This window comes from Amblyraja radiata, chromosome 28 (genome assembly GCF_010909765.2).
Source record: "Amblyraja radiata isolate CabotCenter1 chromosome 28, sAmbRad1.1.pri, whole genome shotgun sequence".
NCBI classification, from domain to species: domain Eukaryota; kingdom Metazoa; phylum Chordata; class Chondrichthyes; order Rajiformes; family Rajidae; genus Amblyraja; species Amblyraja radiata.
The window spans coordinates 34,162,135-34,181,399 of NC_045983.1; the positions used below are offsets into that span (position 1 = coordinate 34,162,135).

The 19,265-nt window shown below is 47.4% G+C and overlaps 1 protein-coding gene across 1 annotated transcript in view; it reads right to left on the reverse strand.

Moving 5' to 3' along the window:
* Positions 1-19,022, reverse strand: part of LOC116989182 (sodium-dependent serotonin transporter-like) — a 57,713-nt gene extending 38,691 nt beyond the window's left edge. The window contains exons 1-4 of the mRNA XM_033046407.1: positions 18,510-19,022; positions 17,101-17,235; positions 10,711-10,930; positions 6,346-6,484 (exon numbers count right to left, since the gene is read on the reverse strand). Of these exons, the coding sequence (XP_032902298.1) occupies positions 6,346-6,484; positions 10,711-10,930; positions 17,101-17,235; positions 18,510-18,888 (873 nt within the window). The 5' untranslated portion in view covers positions 18,889-19,022. The remainder of the gene's footprint in view (positions 1-6,345; positions 6,485-10,710; positions 10,931-17,100; positions 17,236-18,509) is intronic.
* Between the last annotated feature and the right edge of the window lie 243 nt (positions 19,023-19,265).

The window sequence follows — 19,265 nt, forward strand, 5'->3', positions numbered from 1 at the left end:
CTATGGGTGAGAAGCCAGTTTATTTTTGAAATATTGGGGGGGGGGGGGGAGAAGGATTTGATTAAAAACGTGCACTTAAACACGACAAAATGTAATGAGGTGCGGATACTTTGAAAGAAAAGTGAAATCTCTACCGAAATGGAAAAGATGTCTGCGATTCTGCGTCTGGTTTCGGAGTTGCAGGGAATCAAAGGAAGAAAGGCGGCCGGCAGCCGGCCATGTAAATGGATCCATTCCGATTGGACATCTGCAAGTATTGGGCATTGTGACATCACACGATGGAACAAATCAAAAGGCAGCCGGACAGACGTCAGGCGGCAGCCACAGACTTTTATATAATACTAGACCAAGTACAGATCCGTTGGGTCTGTTTCCCCAACGGCGTTTGCGGGGGGGGGGGGGGCTGTGGGGAGAGAGGGAAGGGGACAGGGTAGAGAGTGAAGGGGGGTGGGGGAGAGAGGGATGGGTGTGAGAGGGAGAGGGGTGAGAAGAGGGAAACTTAGAAACATAGAAATCAGGTGCAGGAGTAGGCCATTCGGCCCTTCGAGCCTGCACCTCCAGTCAATATGATCATGGCTGATCATCCAACTCAGTATCCTGTACCTGCCTTCTCTCCACACCCCCTGATCCCTTTAGCCACAAGGGCCACATGTAACTCCCTCTTAAATATAGCCAATGAACAGGCCTCAACTACCTTCTGTGGCAGTGAATTTACAGAGATTCACCACTCTCTATGTGAAAAATGTTTTCTCATCTCGATCCTAGAAGATTTCCCCCTTATCCTTAAACTGTGACCCCTTGTTCTGGACTTCCTCAACATCGGTTTCTATAAGATCCCCCCTCAATCTTCTAAAATCTAGCGAGTACAAGCCGAGTCTATCCAGTCTTTCTTCATATGAAAGTCCTGACATCTCAGGAATCAGTCTGGTGAACCTTCTCTGTACTCCCTCTATGGCAAGAATGTCTTTGAGCATTGGGCATTGTGACATCACACAATGGAACGTTCACCATGGGCTGGGGCTCCTGCAAAGGCATTTGTAATTGGATCCATTCCGATTGGACATATGTGAACATTGGGCATTGTGACATCACACGATGGAACGAATCAAAAGGAAGAAAGGCAGCCGGCAGCCGGACGGACGGAAGGCACACAGTTTTAATACATAACTAGACCAAGTGCAGACCCGTTGGATCTGTTTTCCCAACGGCGTTTGCGGGGGGGGGGGGGGGGGGGTGGCTGAGGCATCACACTCACATTAACCACCCCCCAAACACACAGGTGGGGGGAGGGGGGGTGAGAAGAGGGGAGGGAGGATGAAACGGGACAGATTTGGGAGGGAAAGGAGAGCGGGGTAGGGGGTGAGAGGGGGATGGGGAGAGAGATGTGGGTGAGGGGGGGGGGGGGATGGGGAGGGAGGGAAGGGGAGAGGAGTGGGTGGAGAGAGTGGGGAGGGGGAAGGGTGGAGAGAAGTGAAGTGGAAGAGAGGGAGGAGAGAGGGATGGGGAGGGGAGAGATGTGGGGGGGAGGGATGGGGACGGAGAGGAGGAGGGAGGGGTAAGAGTGTGGAGGGAGGGGGAAGAGTGTGGAGGGAGGGGGAAGAGTGTGGAGGGAGGGGGAGAGAGGTGGGGGGAGAGAGTGGGGAGGGATAGTGGGAGGGGAGAGAGGTGGAAGAGTGGGGAGGGTCAGAGGGGTATGGGGAAGGGTGGGGGTGGAGAGGGGAGGGAGGGGGAGAGAGAGGGGTGGGGGAGGGAAAGGGGTGGGGTGAGGGAGAGGTGGATGAATGGGGAGGGAGGGGTAGAGGGAGTGGTGGAAGAGGGACAGAGGGGTAGGGGGAAGGGGCGGGGGAGAGAGGGAAGGGGATAGGGTAGAGAGTGAAGGGGGGTGGGGGAGAGAGGGATGGGTGGGAGAGGGAGAGGGGTGAGAAGAGGGAAACTTAGAAACATAGAATTCAGGTGCAGGAGTAGGCCATTCGACCCTTCGAGCCTGCACCTCCCGTCAATATGATCATGGCTGATCATCCAACTCAGTATCCTGTACCTGCCTTCTCTCCACACCCCCTGATCCCTTTAGCCACAAGGGCCACATCTAACTCCCTCTTAAATATAGCCAATGAACAGTCTTCAACTACCTTCTGTGGCAGTGAATTCCAGAGATTCACCACTCTCTGTGTGTAAAATGATTTTCTCATCTCGGTCCCAGAAGATTTCCCCCTTATCCTTAAACTGTGACCCCTTGTTCTGGACTTCCCCAACATCGGTTTCTATAAGATCCCCCCTCAATCTTCTAAAATCTAGCGAGTACAAGCCGAGTCTATCCAGTCTTTCTTCATATGAAAGTCCTGACATCTCAGGAATCAGTCTGGTGAACCTTCTCTGTACTCCCTCTATGGCAAGAATGCCTTTGAGCATTGGGCATTGTGACATCACACAATGGAACGTTCACCAGGTGCTGGGGCTCCAGCCGGACGGCAGGCACACAGTTTTATATATTAACTAGACCAAGTGCGGGGGGGGGGGCTGCGGGGAGAGAGGGAAGGGGATAGGGTAGAGAGTGAAGGGGGGTGGGGGAGAGATGGATGGGTGGGAGAGGGAGAGGGGTGAGAAGAGGGAAACTTAGAAACATAGAAATCAGGTGCAGGAGTAGGCCATTTCCCTAACGGCGTTTGCGGGGGGGGCTGCGGCATCACACTCACATTAACTACCCCCAAACACACAGGTGTGGGGAGGGGAGGTGAGAAGAGGGGAGGGAGGGGAGAGGAGGAGGAGGAAACGGGACAGATTTGGGAGGGAAAGGAGAACGGGGTAGGAGGTGAGAGAGGGGGATGGGGAGAGAGACGTGGGGGAGGGGGGGAAGGGGAGGGAGGGGAGCAGGGAGGGAGGGGGAGAGGGGTGGGGGGAGAGAGGGGAGGGAGAGAGGAGGGGGAAGGGGGGAGAGAAGTGGAAGAGTGGGGAGGGAGGGGTAGGAGAAGGGAGTGGGGGGAGAGGGAAGGGGTGGGGTAGAGAGTGAAGAGGGGTGGGGGAGAGAGGCATGGGTGGGAGCGGGAGAGGGGTGAGGAGAGGGAAACATAGAAACATAAGATTCTATAAGATCACCCCTCAATCTTCTAAATTCTAGCGAGTACAAACAGAGTCTATCCAGTCTTTCTTCATATGAAAGTCCTGACATCCCAGGAATCAGTCTGGTTAACCTTCTCTGTACTCCCTCTATGGCAAGAATGTCTTTGGGCATTGGGCATTGTGACATAACACGATGTAACGTTCACCAGGGGCTGGGACTGGTGCAAAGGCATATGTAAATGAATCCATCCCGATTGGACATCTGCGAGCATTGGGCATTGTGACATCACACGATGGAAACGAATCAAAAGGCAGAAAGGCAGCCGGACGGCACACAGTTTTAATATATAACTAGACCAAGGGCAGACCCGTTGGGTCTGCTCCCCCAACGCAGCCGTTCCCTACCCGTAGCCCCCACGGGAGACGTGTTCCTCCAACTCAAGCGGCTCAGGAATGAGCAGTGCGGCTGGTTTTAAATGGCGTCTTTGAGGCGAGATGCGGGCGCCAGCAGCCATTATGGTCGCTGGCCAGCAGGAGGCGACAAAATGAGTGAGTGGGGGGGGAGAAGGATTTAATGAAAAATGTGGACATAAACATAACGAAATCTTATGAGTGGATAGTTGGAATGAAAAGTGAAATGTCTACCGAAATGGCTGCTTCTATGGGTGAGAAGCCAGTTTATTTTTGAAATATTGGGGGGTGGGGGGGGAGAAGGATTTGATTAAAAAGGTGTACTTAAACACGACGAAATGTAATGAGGAGCGGATACTTAGAAAGAAAAGTGAAATTTCTACCGAAATGGAAAAGATCTCGGCGATTGTGCGTCTGGATTCGGCGTGGCAAGGAATCAAAGGAAGAAATGCAGCCGGCAGCCGTACATGTAAATGGATCCATTCCGATTGGACATCTGCGAGCATCGGCCATTCCGATTGGACATCTGCGAGTATTGAGCATTGTGACATCACACGATGGAACGAATCGAAAGGCAGAAAGGCAGCCGGACGGCAGGCGGCAGCCACAGAGTTTTATATAATAATAATAGAAGATAGATAGAAGATAGATATGTGTGGGGTGGGGGGAGGGGGAAACTTTAAAAAATCTCTTCCCTGCACGGGAGACCCGACCTTTTTCCTGTCGGGTCTCCGTTGTCGTTGGGGCCTAGCACCGTGGAGCGGCCTCCAGCCGGGACGACCTGGGGGCTCCAGTTGCGGAGCCTGCGGATTACTGGCCGGCCTCGGAGCGTGGGGAGCGCTGGTGGCTCGCTGCTGCGGCCCGACTCTGGAGCTCGGAGGCTGCAGCTGCAGACCTGTGGACTGTCGGGATATCGGGAGCTCGCGGGTCCGGGTGGAGCCTGCTTTTTGGAGCACCCGCAGTGGCAACTTCTCCAGCCCGTGTTGCGGGGTTGGGACGACCCGGAGCGGGGTCGTACATCGCCCCGGCGCGGCTTTAATGGACGCGGGACATTCCAGCGCCCTCCGGGGGCTCCAACTAGTGACTTTTGTACCTGGACCGCCTGGTGCGGCGTAAAAAGGCCTTGGGACTTACCATCGCCCGCCTGGGGCTTCGACATTGGGAGAGAAATGCTGCAGGGGAGAGAAAAGACTTTACCTTCCATCACAGTGAGGAGATTCACTGTGATGGATGTTTGTGTAAATTGAATTGTGTGTATGTCTTGTAGGAATTGTCTTTGTTTGTATGGCTGCGGAAACGGAGTTTCGTTTGAGCCTCACTGAGGTTCAAATGATATGGAATAAATATTGTATTGTATTGTAGAGGAAAAAGCAGGACTGATTTTTGATGATTTCTAAATGTTTATTTAACTTGGACATGAAATAAATATAAATGGATCATTAGAGGCACAGTGGCACAACGGTAGAGTTGCTGCCTTCCAGCGCCGGAGACCCGGGTTCGATCCTGACTACGGGTGCTGTCTGTACGGAGTTTGCACGTTTTACCAGTGACCTGCATGATTTTTAACTGGGTACTCCGGTTTCCTCCCACACTCCAAAGAAAGTGCGGGTTTGTAGTTTAATTGGCTTCGGTAAAATTGTAAATTGTCTCTAGTGTGTTAGATAGTGTTAGTGTGTAAAGATCACTGGTCAACGTGGACTCGGTGGGCCAAAGGGCCTGTTACAGTGATGTATCTCTAAAGCCCATCAAATATAGGTGGCCTGTTTAACTTCATGCTTCCATACCCCCAGCCTCTTTGGAATCCTTTATAGTTGGTCAGGTCTGACTAAACGCTGGGCCGGGTATATAGGTCTGTGTTCATAAGGTCATATGTGATAGGAGCACAATTAGGCCATTAGACCCATCAAGTCTACACTGCCCTTCAATCATGGCTGATCTATCTTTCCCTCCTAACCCCATTCGCCTGCCTTCTCCCCGTAACCCCTGACACCCGCACTAATCAAGAACCTATCAATCTCCGCTTTAAAAATATCCAATGACTTGGCCTCCACAGCCTTCTGTGACAATGAATTCCACCGATTCACCACACTCTGGCTAAAGAAATTGCTCCACATCTTTCGAAAGATAGATCCTTTTATTCTGCGGCTGTGCCCTCTGGTCCTAGACTCTCCCACTACTGGAAGCGTCCTCTCCACATCCACTCTATCCAGGCCTTTCACTATCCAGTAAGTTTAAATTAGCTTCCCCCCCCCCCCCCCACCTTAATGAAATCTCAATAAGTTCCTCCTCCTCTATTCTGTTTGTCATGGAGTCATATAGCACGGAAACAGACCCTTCTGGCCAACTTGCCCACATCGACATGTCAACAAATTATTTAATATATAAATTAGCTGGGTGGGTAAAATAGGAATATTACTGATTATTAATTTATTGTATTATTGACTACTGTAGTTTATTTAAGCTCATAAGACAGAGGAACAGAATTGGGATATTCGGCCCTTCAAGTAGACCCACATCCACTCTATCCAGGCCTTTCACTATCCAGTAAGTTTAAATAAGCTACACCCCCTCCTCAATGAGATCTCAATAAGTTTCTACTCATCTCCATTCTGTTTGTCATAAAGTTATAGTCATATAGCACAGAAACAGGCCCTTTCGCCCATCTTGCCCACATCGACATGTCCCAACTACTCTAGTCCCACCTGCCTGCGTTTGGCCCATATCTCTCTAAATCTGTCCTATCCATGTACCTGCCTAATTGTTTCTTAAACCTTGAAATTGTCCCAGCCTCCACTACCTCCTCCAGCAGCTTGTTCCATACACCCACCTCCCTTTGTGTGAAAATGTATTGACCCATTTTGACTTAACTTCACCTACCTTTCCAGAGGTCCTGATGCCCTTCCAAATACTGAAGTACACCACAGTAAATATTATGAACAGACAAATTACAAGGTGCCAGTTGATACCGCCAACATCATCCAAACCATTCGATTTATGAACCATAAGCGCTTGGCGACTGCAAAATAAAGAAGATCTGTCAGATTACAAGAATACATTCAATTGCAAATTTACACCCCAAACGCCTCATTTTACTTTAGTTTAGAGATACAGCACGGAAACAGGTCCATCGGCTCACCGAGTCTGCGCTGACCAGCGATCCCCGCACATTATCTACACACGAGGGACAATTTATACCAAGCCAATTAACCTACAAACATGTACATCTTTAAAGTATGGGAGGAAACTGAAGATCTTTGAGAAAACCCATGCATGTCACAGGGAGAATGTACAAACTCCAGACAAGCAAAGTGTAATACTGTAATTAGGGCGATACGGTGGCGCAGCGGTAGAGTTGCTGCCTTACAGCGACAGGGCTGCAGGTTAAATTGTCCCTAGTTTGTGTAAGATAGTGATAGTGCATGGGGAACGCTGTTCGGCACAGACTTTGTGGACCGAAGGGTCTGTTTCTGCGTGGTATTTGCATAGCAAAAATGAGAGAATACCGAAAATACTCAGGAGGTCAAACAAGCATGATAGTTTAGACAAAACAAACTTTCACAAGAACTGGAAATAGTTTAGAGATGGTTTAGAGGTAATCAAAACCTCAGTGAAATCTTCGCCATTTAGAATTTGACCTCACAGGTTTGAACACACGAAAGTGAAATAACTAAACATTGTGTTTATCAAGAAGGAATGTCTCAGGCCTTAGATGGTGGGAATGAACAGGGGCAGGAGGGCACTTCGCAACTCTGTCCGTGCAAGGGATGTGCGATGATCTTTTATAGACATAAAGGTGTCACTACTTATATTTATGTAATAAATTGTAGGAGCAAAATCAGAAAGGAGGTGAGGAGGAACTTCTTTTGTCAGAGTGTAGTTATTCTGTGGAACTCATTGCCACAAAGGGCTGTGGAGGTCAAGTCAGTGGATATTTTTAAGGCAGGGAAAGATAAATTCTTGATTAGAACGGGTGTCAAGGGTAATGGGGAGAAGGCAGGAAAATGGGATTAGGAGGCAGAGATCAGCCATGATTGAATGGCGGATTAGACTTAATGTGCTGCAGATGCACCATTTATTATCTAAATGGTGGCCGATTAGGAAAAGGGGAGATGCAGCGAGACCTGGGTGTCATGGTACACCAGTCATTGAAAGTAGGCATGCAGGTGCAGCATGCAGTGAAGAAAGCGAATGGTATGTTAGCTTTCACAGCAAAAGGAGTTGAGTATAGGAGCAGGGAGGTTCTACTGCAGTTGTACAGGGTCTTGGTGAGACCACACCTGGAGTATTGCGTACAGTTTTGGTCTCCAAATCTGAGGAAGGACATTATAGCCATAGAGGGAGTGCAGAGAAGGTTCACCAGACTGATTCCTGGGATGTCAGGACTTTCATATGAAGAAAGACTGGATAGATTTGGCTTATACTCGCTAGAATTTAGGAGATTGAGAGGGGATCTTATAGAAACGTACAAAATTCTTATGGGGTTGGACAGGCTAGATGCAGGAAGATTGTTCCCGATGTTCGGGAAGTCCAGGACAAGGGGTCACAGCTTAAGGATAAGGGGGAAATCCTTTAGGACCGAGATGAGAAGAAACTTTTTCACACAGAGAGTGGTGAATCTCTGGAACTCTCTGCCACAGAGGGTAGTTGAGGCTATATTTAAGAGGGAGTTAGATGTGGCCCTTGTGGCTAAAGGGATCAGGGGGTATGGAGAGAAGGCAGGTACGGGATACTGAGTTGGATGATCAGCCATGATCATATTGAATGGCGGTGCAGGCTCGAAGGGCCGAATGGCCTACTCCTGCACCTATTTTCTATGTATCTATGCTAAATCAATGGATATTTTTAAGGCGGAGATTGTGATCGTATGACATTGTGTCCCGTGACATGGTCAGGAACATGTGAAACACCAAAGGTCCTGTTTCCGTGCTGTATATCTAATCTAAACGATACTAAGAAAACTTCAAAAATAGACACAAAATGCTGGAGTAACTCAGCGGGACGGACAGCATCTATGGAGAGAAGGAATGGGTGACTTTTCGGGTGGAGAACCTTCTTCAGACTCAGGCTTCCTCGGGGGAATTCTAAACACAACCTGCACCTTTGTTAGAATACAGCCATGCATTACGACAGAGAACAGTTTTACATTCACGAGTCTGCAAACAAAATAATCACCATAACGAGATTTCCCAATCTGCATTTAGTCACACAGTAGTACAGCACAGAAACAGGCACGAAGATCGACACTAAATGCTGGAGTAACTCACCGGGACGGCATCTCTGGAGAACATGGTTGGTGACGTTTCAGGTCAGAACTTTCTTCAGACTGATCAGTTCAAGGTGCCGGGGGAAAAGATTTAATAGGAATCTGTGGGGTACCTTTATCACACGTGGGTGTATGGAATGAGCTGCCGGAGGAGGTAGTTGAAGCAGGGACTATACCAACGTTTAAGAAGCAGATAGACGGGTACATGGATAGGACAAGTTTAGAGGGATATTGACCAAACGCAGACAGGTGGGACTAGTGACTCTAAGACTCCAAAGGAAATCCGTGACGTTTCAGATTGAGATTCTTCTTGAGACTGACTCACATAGAAACAGGCCCTTCGGCCCAGCTTGTCCATGCCGACCAAGTTAGCATACTGGGCTAGTCCCATTTGCCTGCATTTGGCCCATATCCCTCTAAACCCTTCCTACCCATACATCTGTCCAAATGTCTTTTAAAAGTAGTCATTATATCTGCTTCTATAGCTTCCTCTGGCAGCTCGTTCCAGATACGGACTACCCTCTGAGTGAAAAGGTTGCCCCTGAGGCCCCTCTAAAATCTCTCCCGTCTCACCTTAAGCCTGTGCCCTCTAGTTTTAGAATCCTCTACCTTGGGGAAAACTGTGAGCGTTCACTTTATCCATGCCCCTCATGATCTTGTACACCTCAATAAGGTAACCCCTCAGCCTCCTACACTCCAAAGAAAACAGTCCCAACCTGTCCAACCTCTCCCTATCTCAGTTTCAATAATACTGAGTGAGAAAGTATTGAGTCTGCCTCCTAAGATGTGACATGGTGGCGCGGTGGTAGAGTTGCTTTCTTACAGAGCCAGAGACCCGAGTTCCATCCTGACTACGTGTGCTGTCTGTGTGGAGTTTGCACGTTCTCCCTGTGACCTGCTTGTGTTTTCTCCGGATGCTCTGGTTTCCTCCCAACAACGTACAGGTCTGTAGGTTAAGTGTAAGAAGGAACTGCAGATACTGGTTTAAACCTCAGATAGACGCAAAACGCTGGAGTAACTCAGCAGGACGGACAGCATCTCTGGAGAGAAGGAATGGGTGATGTTTCGGGTCGAGACCCTTCTTCAGAATCAGTTTCAGGTCATGACCCTTCTTCAGACTGACTTAAAGCTAAAACTAAGCCATGACGCTGGCAATTCAGTCAACAATCGAACAACACAAGATGAAGTAACAGTCAGAGTCATAATGCATTGAAACAGGCCCTTCGGCCCAACCTGCCCATAACCAACATGCTCCATCTGCACTAGTCCCACCTGCCTGTGTTTGGCCCACATCACTGAGTTGGGATCCATCTTGTTATTTTGGTTTAGTTTAGTTAGTTTAGAGATACAGGGCGGAAACAAGGCCTTCGGCCCACCGAGTCCGCAACGAGCAGAGATCCCTGCACATTAACACTATCCTACATACACTAGGGACAATTTATACTTACATCAAGCCAATTAACCTACAAACCCGTATGTCTTTGGAAGGAAACCGAAGATCTCGGAGAAAATGAAGGTCACGGGGAGAACGTACAAACTCCGTAGACAGCACCCGTAGACAGGATCGAACCCGGGTCTCCGGCGCTACAAGCGCTGTAAGGCAGCGACTCTACCGCTGCACCACGTTATTTGTAAGCTAACACCAATAATGAACGAAGACCAATAAACTGTTGTAACTGTTGGCACTGCTTCCAATCACACTGTGTGTGCTCTTGTTTCTTGGATTCAAGCATTTTCTCTCCAGAGAGCTGTGAATCTGTGGAATTTTCTGCCACACAAGGCAGTGGAGGCCAATTCACTGGACATGTTCATGAGAGAGTTAGATATAGCTCAAGGTTAACGGAATCAAGGGACATGGGGAGAAAGCATGAACGGGGTACTGATTTTGGATCAGCCATGATCATATTGAATGGTTCAAAAGGCTGAATGGCCCACTCCTGCACCTATTTTCTATGTTTCTAACACTTGCATACACTTACACATAAAATTCCTCAGCCGGTGAGACGGAGAACTCAGTCCAGGTGGCGTTATCCTTGTGGAAGTAGTTGGTACAGTTGGGGGTGTTCCACTTGTTGTCACAGGAGGTCCAGGGAGGCACGGAATTAAACGATGAGTAGAGATAGAACAGAGCCCAGGAGATAATGGTGTTATAGTAGAAGGACATATACAGATTTATTATACAGATTGCATATCCAACTCCTGCAAGAAATCAAAAAATGTTTTTTTTTAAATCAAGCCATTTTATTGCAGAAGGATCAAGCAGTCAGCTTAAATCAACCTGATCTCCCAGTTGCCAAACACTTTAAAATACTCCTTTCTATTCCCACTGACCTTCCTGTCCTAGGCCTCCTCCATCATCAGAGTGAGGCCAAACGCAAATTGGAGAAACAGCATATTTTGCTTGAGCAGCTTACAACCCAGTGGTATGAATATTGATTTCTCTAACCAAGTAACCCCTGCACTCCATCTCTCTCTCCACACCCCCCCCCCCCCCCCCCCCCCCCCCCCCACACCCCTAGTTGTTGTACTAGTTTCACTGTCGTCCTGGTAAGTTTCTTTGTCTGTAACTCATTTTCATCTATCCCACAGCTAACAATGGCCTGTTTGCTTCATCATTGTTACTTTTTTGCATATCTTTCATTCATTTGTTCTACTGTGCCCTCCATGTTTGGGACAAAGGCCCATCATTTATTTATTTGCATCTGTACTCCACAATTTGAGATTTGTAATAGAAAAAAATATCACATGTGGTTAAAATGCACATTGTCAGATTTTATTAAAGGTCATTTTTTTACATTTTGGTTTCACCATGAAGAAATTACAGCTGTCCCCCCATTTCAAGGCACCATAATGTTTGGGACATATGGCTTCACGGATGTTTATAATTGCTCAGGTGTGTTTAATTGCCTCCTTAATGTAGGTGTAAGAGAGCTCTCAGCACATAGTCTTTCCTCCAGTCTTTCCATCACCTTTGGAAAATGTTATTGCTGTTTATCAACATGAGGACCAAAGTTGTGCCAATGAAAGTCAAATAAACCATTATGAGACTGTGAAACAAGAATAAAACTGTTAGACAAATCATTAAGAAGATAGAGAGCACTGGTGAGCTTACTAATCGCAAAGGGACTGGCAGGCCAAGGAAAACCTCCACAGCTGATGACAGAAGAATTCTCTCTGTAATAAGGAAAAATTCCCAAACACCTGTCCGACAGATCAGAAACACTCTTCAGGAGTCAGGTGTGGATTTGTCAATGACCACTGTCTGTAGAAATCTTCATGAACAGAAATACAGAGGCTACACTGCAAGATGCAAACCACTGGTTAGCCGCAAAAGCAGGATGGCCATGTTACAGTTTGCCTTGAAGTACTTAAAAGAGCAAACACAGTTCTGGAAAAAGGTCTTGCGGACAGATGAGACGAAGATTAACATATCAGCGTGATGGCAAAAGCAAAGTATGGAGGAGAGAAGGAACTGCCCAAGATCCAAAGCATACCACCTCATCTATGAAAGACGAGGGTGGGGGTGTTATGGCCTGGGCATGTATGGCTGCTGAAGGTACTGACTCACTTATATTCATTGATGATACAACTGCTAATGGTAGTAGCATAATGAATTCTGAAGTGTACAGACACATCTGCTCAAGTTCAAACAAATGCCTTAAAATTCATTTGCCGGCCGTTTATTCTACAGCAAGACAATGATCCCAAACATACTGCTAAAGCACCAATGGAGTTTTTCAAAGCTAAAAGATGGTCAATTCTTGAGTGGCTGTCAATAGCCCGATCTGAACCCAATTGGCATGCCTTTTATATGTTGACGAGAAAACGGAAGGGACAAGCATAAGCTAAAGCATAACAAGCATAAGCTAAAGATGGCTGAAATACAGGCCTGGCAGAGCATCATCAGAGAAGACTCCCAGCAACTGGTAATGTCCATAAATCGCAGACTTCAAGCAGTCATTGCATGCAAGGGATATGCAACAAAATACTAAACATGACTACTTTCATTTACATTACATTGCTGCGTCTCAAACATTATGGTGCCAAGAAATGTGGGGACTAACTATAAACACAGCTGTGATTTCTACATGGTGAAACCAAAATGTATAAAAATAGCCTTTATTAAAATCTGACAATGTACACTTTAACCACATGTGATTTTTTCTATTACAAATCTCAAATTGTGGAGTACAGAGGCAAATAAATAAATGATGGGTCTTTGTCCCAAACATTAAGGAGGGCACTGTATATCGCTCGATATTTCAGTATAAAGAAGGGTCTCGACCCAAAACATCATTTATTCCTTCTCTTCAGAGATGCCGTCTGACCCGCTGAGTTACTCCAGCTTTTTGGGTCTATCTTTGGTTTAAACCAGAACCTGCAGTTCCTTCCTGCACAAACATCAAATATTGACACACAGAGGAATCTTGGTGTCCAAGTCCAGAACTCTCCGAGAATGGCAACACAACCAGAGTGGTAAAGAATTCAGTTCAGGTCACCTCATAACAGGAAGGATGTGAAGGCTCTGGAAAGGGTGCAGAGGAGGTTTACCAGAATGGTGTGTAGCAAGGAACTGCAGATGCTGGTCTAAGCCAAAGATAGACACAAAAAGCTGGACTAACTCAGCGAGAAAGGCAGCATTTCTGGAGAGAAGGAATGGGTGACATTTCAGGTTGAGAACTTTCTTCAGTCTCGCCCCGAAATGTCACTCGTTTCTTCTCTCCAGAGATGCTGCCTGTCCCACTCAGTCACTCCAGCATTTCGTATCTATCTTTACCAGAATTATGCCTGGGTTAGGGGGTATTATCTAGAGCAGTGGTTCTCAACCTTTTTTCAGTGATGTACCCCGTGAAAATAACCAGCGCAAAAATATAGGCCAACATATATGTAGGCCTATATTTTAAAATCTCACGTACCCCCAGGGGTACGCGTACCCCCATTTGAGAACCACTGATCTAGAGAGAGGGGTTGGACACACTTGGATTGTTGCAGGCTGCAGGGAGACCTGATAGAAGTATATAACATTCTAGAAGCATAGATAGGGCAGACAGTCAGACCTTTATCCAAGGGTGGAAACATCACATATGAGAGGGCACAGTTTCAGGTGATTGGGATGATGTTTAAAGGAGATGAGCGGACAAAGTTTTGTTTTATTGTTTACACAGATGTTGGTGGGTGCCTGTAATACTGAGTTTAGTTTAGGTGCAATGAAGTAGATAGTAGTTCAGCACTGCTCTCTAGTTGTGGTAGGATGATTCTGTTGCCTGATAACAGCTGGAATAGTTCAGGGAAGACGATTGGTTTCCTGAATATAATGAACTTCTGCAAAATTGATATGATACAATACATTTATCCCAGGAGGGAAATTAATCTACCAACAGTCATAAAGACACAAAATACATGAACCATGAAATGAAAGCGATGAGTGGAAAGGATTTGGGATGTGCAAGGAATGGGGAGGAGGGGTGGCAGTCTATCCCACGACAGAAGGGGGGGGGGGGGGGGTGGGGTTGTACAGTTTTTTTACACAACAGAAGGGGGAGGAGTTGAACAACTTGATAGCCACAGGGAAGAAGGATCTCCTGTGGCGTCTGTGCTGCATCTTGGTGGAACCAGTCTGTTGCTGAAGGTGTTACTCAGGTTGACCAGTGTGTCATGGAGGGGGTGAGCTGTCTTGTCCAAGATGCTCCACAGTTTGAGGAGCATCCTCCCCTCCAAGACCACCTCCCATGAATCCAACTCCGTCCCCAGGTCGGAGCCAACCTTCCTGATGGGCTTGTCAATCCTGTTGGTGTCCGTGATTAACAAACTCATCAGGAAGGCTGGCTCCGAACATCGCAATATATCCCAATGAATTCTGAAAATAGAACTTTCTCAATCACTGGAAAAATTTGACACAACGGGAAGTGTAAGTGACAATATTGCACAACCAGCATGAAAACAGTGAGTTCAGCTTTGTGCTTCTTGGCGGGGCATGCCTTTCTGCTGCTGCTTTTGATCTTACCACTTTGGAAAAAGTGCTACACTAATAATAGGCAGTTTCAGCAGCGGGAAGGCAGTGCCCCGAACATCTTTCGATGGGGCCTCTACGTTATAAAAGGAGCTTAGCTGCCCTTCCCACGAGTAATAAAATCCAGATGTTACACCATGCAATACTTTGCTCTGTTACGGTGAGAAGGGCAAAGTTTAAAAGGAGATATGCGGGGCAGGTCTTCTTGTTTTACAGAGAGTGGGGAGTGCCTGGAATGAGTGGTGGTGCAGCGGTAGAGTTGCTGCCTCAGTGCCAGAGACCCGGCTTCAATCCTGACTACGGGTGCTGTCTGGATGGAGTTTGTACGTTCTCCCTGTGACCGCGTGGGTTTTTTCCAGGTGCTCCAGTTTCCTCCCACACTCTAAAGACATGCAGGTTTGATGGTTAATAGGCTTCTGTAAAAATGGTCCCTAATGCGTGTAGGATAGAACTAGTGTACAGGTTGATCGCTGGTCGGCGTGGACTCGGTGGGCTGAAGGGCCTGTTTCCACACTGTATCTCTAAAATTTCAACCCAAGAACCTGGTGATTTTAAACTCTGACTTTTAGATCATCACTGTGTGATCGAGGCTAATTTGGATCGATCCCTTGAGAGAAGGATCTCATTGAAACCAACCCAATTGTGAAAGTCCTATATAGAATGGATGAGGAAAGGATGTTTCTTGTAGGTGAGTCTGTGGACATGACCGGGAAGCAATGGGGCATCGAAGCAAAGGTGAAATGTTCTTCAAAGAATGCAGGTAGGTGGGACTAGTGGAGATGGGACGTGTTGGCAAGTTGGGCCAAAGGGCCTGTTTCCACGTTGTATCACTCTGTGACGATGATCTTTTACAAGGATGTTGCCAGGACTCGAAGGCCTGAGCTATGGGGAGAGGTTAAGCAGACAAGGACTATATTCCTTGGAGTGCAGGAAGATGAGGGGTAATCTTATAAGAGGTGTATAAAACCATGAGAGGAATAGATCGGAATAGAGTCTCTTGCCTATAGTAGGGGAATTGAGAACCAGAGGACATAGGTTTAAGGTCTTCTCCGTGGATTGTCACCTTGTTGTGGTGAAGAAACTTGTGTGGTCCTGAGATCCTGAGAGCGATGCCGTCTGGAGCATGGTGGTAAGGTCGACCGGGAGGACTCTGACAAAGAGCAATCCAACCAAGACCTCAATGGTGGAACAGGCGGAGGATGATGGCTGACATTAGTGGAGCGTCACAACGGCTGGGAAGGCTGCAGCAGAAAAGGGTCTCCGGTCATCTTGGACTCCATGCCACTGGATCCTGACCCAGATCTGTCAAGGACCGTGTGGTGGCTTTCTGTGCACCAGTCTCCCCTTGTTAAACAAAGTCACCCACTGGCGTCCTCCAAACCTAGAGACAGCCATGGTAAGCCATAAGGGTGGGGGGCAAAGAAGGTTCAAGGTGTAGGGGGAAATATTTAATAAGAATCTGAGGGGTAAGTTTTTCCACTCAAAGGATCAAGGATGTATGAAATGTTGTGATAATACCTGCCTCAACTACCTCCTCCTGCAACTCAGTACAGTTCAGTTTATCGTCACGTGTACCGAGGTACAGTGAAAAGCTTTTGTTGCGTGCTAATCAGCCCGCAGAAAGACAATACATGATTGCACTGCGAATGGCTCGAATGTAATAATGTTTAGTGTTTCCTCTGACTGGATAGGAGGCAACAAAAGCTTTTCATTGTACCTCGTCACACGTGACAATAAACTAAACTGAGCTGAGCTGCCGGAGGAGATAGTTGAGGCTGGGACTTTTGCAATGTTTAAGCATTTAGACAGGTACATGGATAGGACAGGTTTGGAGGGATATGGGCCAAACGCAGGCAGGTGGGACTAGGGTAGATGGAACATGGTCGGTGATGGGCCTGTTTCCACGCTGTACCATTCTATGACTAAGAACGAAGAAGGAAACAGTGGGCTCCACAAGATCATAAGTGCTGGATAGAATTATGCCATTCGGCCCAACAAGTCTACTCCACCATTCAATCATGGCTGATCTATCTCTCCCTCCTAACCCCATTCTCCCGCCTTCTCCCCATAACCCATGACAAGAATCTATCTATCTCTGCCTTAAATATATCCATTGACTTGGCCTCCACAACCTTCTGTGGGAAAGAATTCCACAGATTCACCACCTTCTGACTAAAGAAATTTCTCCTCATCTCCTTCCGAAAGGAATGTCCTTTAATTCTGAGGCTGTGCCCTGTAGTCCTAGACTCTCCCACTAGTGGAAACATCCTCTCCACATCCACTCTATCCAAGCCTATCACTATACCGTACGTTTCGATGAGGTCCCCCCTCATTCTTCTAAACTCCAGTGAAGGCTCACCTTTGAAGAGTGGGCATATCTTTGCCCAGATGGAGATGGCTCCGGTCCTGTGGTACTGCCCCAGTGCCAATTCCATGTAAAAGAGAGGGATGCCACCAAATATTGCCATCAGAATGTAGGGCAGTAGAAAGGCCCCTGCAGTTCAGGACAGATAAAGACAACATCAGTATCACAAGCGGAAAGTTTTGCTATGCATGGTGGCGCAGCGGTAGAGTTGCTGCCTCACAGCGCCAGAGACCCAGGTTCGATCCTGACTATGGGTGATCTGTGCGGAGTTTGTACATTCTCCCCGTGACCGCATGGGTTTTCTCTGTGTTCTCCGGTTTCCTCCCACACTCCAAAGACGTGCATGTTTGTTGGTTCATTCGCTTGGTATAATTGTGAATTGTCTCTAGTGTGTGTAGGATAGTGCTAGTGTACAAGGATCGCTGGCCGGCGCGGACACCGTGGGCCAGAGGGCCTGTTTCCACGCTGTATCTCTAAGCTAAAATTACATTTGATCCTTACTACCTCCCTTTTCTTGAAAGCTTTGTGAAAACCTTTTACTGCAGTTCGGTACACGTAACAATAAACTCAGACTTCTCCCTCCCCCATCGGGTAAACGATACAGAAGTGTGAAAACGCACACCTCCAGATTCAGGAACAGTTTTCCTCCCAGCTGTATCAGGCAAATGAACCATCGCACCACAACCAGAGAGCAGTCTTGAAGTTTACGTGACAGTTAACTAATGATGGATAATTATGGGTGCTGTCTGTACGAAGTTTGTATGTTCTCCCAGCGCGGGTTTTCTCTAGGTTCTCCGGTTTCCTCCAAAGATGTACAGGTTTGAAGGTTAATTGGCTACAGTAAAATTGTAAATTGTTCCAAGTGTGTAGGATAGTGTTAGTGTACGGGGTGATGACTGGTTGGCATGGAGTCGGTGGGCCGAAGGGCCTGTTTCCATGCTCTACCTCTAAAGTTTAAAATTTCAACCCAAGAACTTGATTTTATATTCTGACTTATAGATAAAGTCCGAGGGTCACCAAAGGTGCAACACAAGAGAAAAGGCGCATCTCCGTCCAGGTAAGTGACTGAGAAACGGTTTCCCCCTATTCCCCCCTACCATCCGCCACATAAGACATACTAAGAAACATTAAAACATACATTTAGACACACTAAAAGTAACAAAAAAGGGTGAAAGGACTATGAGCTGCTGGCGTGGCAGTCAATGCGGTGGCACCACCCAATGCTTTCCTCCCACTCAAAAGACGTGCAGGTTGGTGCAAACTCGGTGGGCCGCAGGACGTTTCCACGCTGTATCTCTAAAAGTCTAAAGATTGGGAAATGGTGAAGGATTGGAAGGATTTGGAGTGAAGGGTTGGGAGATGGTGAAGGTGGTCAAGACTGACAAGGATCAGAGATTGCTTACCGCCTCCGTTCTGATAGCAGATGTAGGGGAATCTCCACACATTGCCGAGGTCAACCGCATAGCCAATTACCGATAGCAAGAAGTCTGCTTTTCTGCGCCAAACCTCTCGACTTACAGGGAAGACATTGTCCATCTCTGAGTGCCGGGCTGGAGCCTCGTCCCATCCCTTGCCCACAACGGTGGATCCACTGAAGGAAGCCCAGTCCTGAAGTTTGGACGGTGCATCGAGATCCTCTGCCAGGACGTTTTCGGTGGAGCTGGGACTCTGGATCAGAACCCCGTTCTCCTTGTAATCCTCCTCTTCCTTGGTGGGCTCTGCCGTTGGCTTCTCCGTGTTGAGGGGATAGACCTCGTTGTTCAAGGGATGTAGTATCTCCATTCCACCGGTCTAGGGAACCTCTCTGATGTCCATTGGAGTCAAGACCAACTGTGCGGCCCCTCGAAAGAAACCTCTCGATGGAAGATCCACTGACTGTTCTTCACAAGTCTTACACTCCCCGCTCAATCCTGCAGATTTCAGACACAAAAAGATCAACATAAATTAACACATACGGGACTGCAGAGGCTGGAATCTTAATCTGGAGGAACACAGCTCAAATTTGGTAACTCAAATTTCACTGTACCTTAATTGGTACATGTGACAATTGAAACCTTGAAGAGTAATAAGTGTATTACTAAGTGATTAGTACAGGTGTCAGAGGTTATGGGGAGAAGGCAGGAAAATGGGGTTAGGAAGGAGAGATAGATCAGCCATGA